This window comes from Alosa pseudoharengus, unplaced genomic scaffold (genome assembly GCF_046254945.1).
Source record: "Alosa pseudoharengus isolate Yale_2024_CS ecotype anadromous, Long Island Sound unplaced genomic scaffold, YU_APseudo_1.1 YU_APseudo_1.1_scf_3, whole genome shotgun sequence".
Lineage (NCBI taxonomy): Eukaryota > Metazoa > Chordata > Actinopteri > Clupeiformes > Clupeidae > Alosa > Alosa pseudoharengus.
The window spans coordinates 17,315,050-17,319,694 of NW_027468718.1; the positions used below are offsets into that span (position 1 = coordinate 17,315,050).

Below are 4,645 nucleotides of genomic sequence, written 5' to 3' on the forward strand. Positions count from 1 at the left end.
TGTGTGTGTGTGTGTACATGTATGTGTGTGGTTAAATGTGTGTCAGACAGGATTGGTTTGGTAATCTCGTCACGTTTTACCTGCTCTGCCAACACATGGGCACACCTTTGTTTGAACATGCCACCTAAACATAGCTTCATTTGCCCCTTTGTTCACATGAATGTGACATTTCAGTAAGTGTACAGAACATCAATAGCCTGAAGAATGAGGCCCCAGAACAACAAAAACAACTCCTCATACGGCTGTGGGAACGTTGCAAATATAATGCAAAAACCAAAATGCAATTATTAAAAAATGAATGCCAAACAGGTTTCTTTGCAAATAGTATGACAGAAAGTGTCTGAGTGCATCTATTTTTGGTCTCCTTGGGACATTCGGTATGCCCATTTTAAGTGTAGCACATAACGCACTCATGATATTGTGCTATTTTAGATCTGAAACATTCTCAATATTTCCCTCTGGCAGAGTCTTTGCCGACTTCAGTGCTTCCCCCGGCATGCTGGCATAAAGACTGCAATCCATGCAGACAGCTGCTCTGCGTTTTTGCATACCAGCACATATGGCCCTAAGGGAAACATGGGGCATATGAACTGACCTAGTCCCAAGCGCCAGCGCCTCAGAAACCTGTAAAGCCACAAATTCTTGGAATCATTTGTAAAGAAGTTTTGACCAAGAAGAGATTTCGCATTTATGTTATTTATTAGGAGTTTGGCATGCATTGCCAGTAGATTGACATTCACAGCCTGTATCTGTGTTGATGATACAATAAGGTTAACTCAATGTGATTAAGACCACAACGGTTTTAAAAAGATTCATATTACTAATTTGCAATGACACTGGAGTCCTCTCTCAGTACTCTGTGGTGAAGTAGCCGATAATAAACAAAAACAAAAATATTGGTGACAAATGTATGAAGTCCCACCACGTATGATTCTTGGTCACATTTCTTGACCTACTGTCTGGTCTGAAAAAAGATAAACTTCACATCATCATCAGTTCAAAAATGGCCAAAATGTCAGTAAATGTAGTCGAACTGGCACGTCTTATTTTCTCCTCAACGCGCGAGCCCCGCCCCGTCTTGAGCCATTGAAATCAGGCGGTTGCGTAATTTGACATGTCAAACGTGAAACAAGGAGCGAACACTTGACAGCTACATTGGCGTGTTATTTACCGCAGTAAGCCTTGTTAAATTAATATAAGACATTCTCTCGTTTGACTGGCTTTCATGGCCACTGTTTTGTTACCGAACAGTGCGGGTATCGTTCCAGGGCAAGTGGAGTCGTTTTATACACCTTTCAAAGCTGCACCGTCGGGGGGATTGCAAGAAGATTGCGGGTTCGTTTCGAATATAGGGAGGAATATTTTTAATGGCACCCCGACAATCGACCACATTCTGGTTAGTAAACGTTTGTTGTTAACTGTGGCATCTGCTAGGATTTAGCCATGTTTTAGCATGGTTCGCCAATATTTACCGTATGTTAAAATCATTATTATTCAAACGAATTATTAGTGTCTTTCACATACAATAACACAGAAGCAACGCGATGGCTGTATGCAGGCACCAGGCATAAGCATTGCAGATTTATGATTGCTTGTGTAAATAGGCTACGAAATTGCTTGTTTGGCGTTTTGCCATGTGACTTCCGAATTGATGGGTTGATTTGCGATGAAGGCTATTTGGCCAGCGAAATGAGTGATCCTCTGTGATGCATGGGCCGGAGAGCATGGGCCACTATTCATTGTGCGGAGGTTAAAGTTCCCCACTCCACCGACGCTGACCTTAATTTGAAAACTTAGGAGAGAGGTATCCATGACTCTGGAGCAGCTGTGAGGTCTAAATTCAGCGATAGATTTCCATAGTTTATGCATGGCACTCCACAGGCGTTTCGTGGGGCTCATTCATACCTTCGTTGAAAAATGTCCTAGCAAGGGAGATGTTGCCCCGGGGTGCATCCATGACAAGATGCTATCTAGCCTATACATTTTCTTCTTGGTTTTCTATGATAGACGCTCTCAACCCCACCCCCGTTCCTCCACTACTGAACCAGTGCATGGTATAGTGTGTTGCCTGGCCAAAGGCAATGTGTGTATGAGATAGCTGTCTAAATGTCACAGTACTATTTTGCCAGAGTACTCTCATGTTACAGATTATGATGTTGTCTATCATTTTTTTCATTGTAGTTTTGTATTACATTATTGTATTTTTATGTTGTATTTGGAAATTGAATATTAATTGTGCCTCCATGGTTGAATGGGCTGTTCAATAACTCTAGCTCTTACTGTAATACTGTATTTATGATACATTTATATCTATAACCATCAAATTATACTGATAATACTTTCTTATTTTCAGATTAAATCAGAGATGGAGAAATACTTGGAGCCTCATCCACACCACGGAATACTTGAGGACAAGAAGTTTGCAAGGGATGGTTCCACAATGCTCGATCAGTCCAGCCAGGGCCAGGGGTCTCCGTACGGCCTCAACCCGAGCGTCTTCCTGCCGGATGTCACCTACCTGCGTACAGGTCTGTGTCGGCCCGTGACGCCAGCCATGGCCCAGATCAAGGCAGAGCCCGTCGAGTCCGTTCTGTATCCCAGCTGCCCCAGCTCTCTGGCCTCGGGCACCCATCACCATGCCGACTACACTGGCCTCTTCAGCCCCGCGTCGGACGCCGGGGGCAACAACAGCAACAACAACAGCGTGTTTGTCAAACAGGAGCCGGTGGCCCCCTCTCTCGACTTCCACGACATCCCCCTGTTTCAGCTTTTGAACTCGGAACTGGACACGTTCGCACCCGCTAGCGCCCTGTGCTCCGACCTGCATGGTAGCCTGTCCTCGTCGATGTCCGCTTTCGGCCTCCACCCGGCAGACCAGCCCATGGCCAGCAAGGCTCTGTGCGGCGGCGTCCACAGCCGCGGTTACTCGTCGTCCGCTGGCCAGTACCCGCAGCTCCAGCAGAAGCCGGGGTACCTGCCCCCGTCGCCCCCAAGTTCGGAGCCCGGTAGCCCGGACAGGTGCAAAGACCTGCTCCAGAACCTCTCCCCGCCACCATCCTACGCCGCCAGCATGGCGTCCAAAATGGCCGTGCAGAGCCCCAGCCTATCTGGCGCACCCATGCCCGCCCCAGCACCTGCATCTGCCCAGGTCATGCCCATCAGGTACAACCGCCGGAACAACCCCGACCTGGACAAGAGGCGGATACATCACTGTGACATACCAGGTGAGCCTTAAGGACAAATGACATTCCTTTAACCAGATGTGCTTTTGGGGCAACACAGAGAACCGCTTACTGCCCAGACACCCACATATAGTCAAAACTAGACATTCCTGCAGACATACGTAATTAACGTTTCTTAATGATTAAACAAAAAGTAAACTTTTAAGTTTTTCATGGCTGTCCAACAGGTTCAAGATATAACATGTAATGATGATGTCAGAGTATGTCATCTGTGACATTTATTGCCTTCCTTGCAGGTTGTAAGAAGGTCTACACCAAGTCGTCACATTTGAAAGCTCATTTGCGGACGCACACGGGTAAGACTTATAGTTCTGAATGTTATAAAGGGGCGGCGTACGCACCCCTGCTGTCTTATTTTGGATGAAGTATGTTATGTTGCCAGGCAGAAGTATGCTGCTGGCATGCGGACACATTCTGCGTGCTGTTTGAAAGTCTTCCTACATTACATCAACTCTTAATATACCTTTGATACTAAACCATTGACGTCGAATAAAGCTTAGTTCAGATTAAACACTTTTAGCATTCTTTGTTCCACCCTTAATTCCATGACGTGGTGGCGTGTGTGTGTGTGTGTGTCTACACCCTTTGAGCGAACCAAACGCTTGCTGTTGTTGATTGCTGACACCATATCGTGTCGGGTTTTATTTCAGGAGAGAAGCCGTACAAGTGCTCATGGGAGGGTTGTGACTGGCGCTTTGCCCGCTCCGACGAGCTGACGCGCCACTTCAGGAAGCACACGGGGGCCAAGCCCTTCCAGTGCTCCGTCTGCAGCCGCAGCTTCTCGCGCTCTGACCACCTGGCCCTCCACATGAAGAGACACCAGAACTAGCGCCCGCGGGCCGCCGCTAGCCCTAGCCCCCCTATCTCCCGCTTTTAATTACTCCACAGGTGGACGGGGATGGGGGACTGGGCGTAGCTCGTTCCGCCAGGTACAAGGCTCCCCTGGCGGTAGGAGCGTTTTAAGAACAGCCGTGGTCGCCTGGACGAAAAACAAGGCGACTGCCGCGAGAACATTGACTGGGGTGGGGTGGGAGGGTTGGGATACAAATTGTTGACAGTGCTGGCTGTTATGTTGGCTGTGATCCACTCCAAGGCGGACTTTGCCTGCCTGAGAACATTAGGGAGTACCAGGGCGTTGTGGACGCTCTCTGTGGATTGTTGCTTACACTGAGATATTCACTGTTCATCAGGAACCATATGGTTACCATGGTTTTCTGTTTGTTTGTTTTTTTAACTCCATTTTGATTCTCATTGGCGCTTCGTATTAGATTGTCCTGCAAAACTGACTTCCCCCTCATATGATTTATTCATATTTAAATGTGCCTTTTGATAGTCACCCAGCCTTACATTCATGCATTTTTTATTGTCTACTCTGCTGTACATTTCTGAGACAAGTTTGCCAT

General features: G+C 47.1%; 1 protein-coding gene across 2 annotated transcripts; it reads left to right on the forward strand.

Annotated features, from left to right (window-relative positions):
• Window positions 1–1,086: 1,086 nt before the first annotated feature.
• On the forward strand, window positions 1,087–4,254 carry klf5b (Kruppel like factor 5b). 2 transcript variants are annotated; one of them, XM_076262550.1, is made up of 4 exons: window positions 1,087–1,175; window positions 2,354–3,224; window positions 3,479–3,538; window positions 3,893–4,254. In XM_076262550.1, exons 2-4 carry the CDS (start codon window positions 2,366–2,368, stop codon window positions 4,069–4,071), a joined length of 1,098 nt encoding a protein of 365 aa, XP_076118665.1. In that variant the 5' UTR covers window positions 1,087–1,175; window positions 2,354–2,365; the 3' UTR covers window positions 4,072–4,254. The 2 variants fall into 2 exon arrangements, with proteins under 2 accessions (XP_076118665.1, XP_076118664.1); XM_076262549.1 differs by having other exon boundaries at window positions 1,132–1,396.
• The last annotated feature ends 391 nt before the right edge of the window (window positions 4,255–4,645 follow it).

Coding starts and splice junctions, on each gene's coding strand:
- klf5b (XM_076262549.1), top strand. CDS start 1,226: ATGGCCACTGTTTTGTTACCGAACAGTGCGGGTATCGTTCCAGGGCAA. Junction 3,225..3,478: donor ACATCACTGTGACATACCAG/GTGAGCCTTAAG, acceptor CCTTCCTTGCAG/GTTGTAAGAAGGTCTACACC. Junction 3,539..3,892: donor TCATTTGCGGACGCACACGG/GTAAGACTTATA, acceptor GTTTTATTTCAG/GAGAGAAGCCGTACAAGTGC.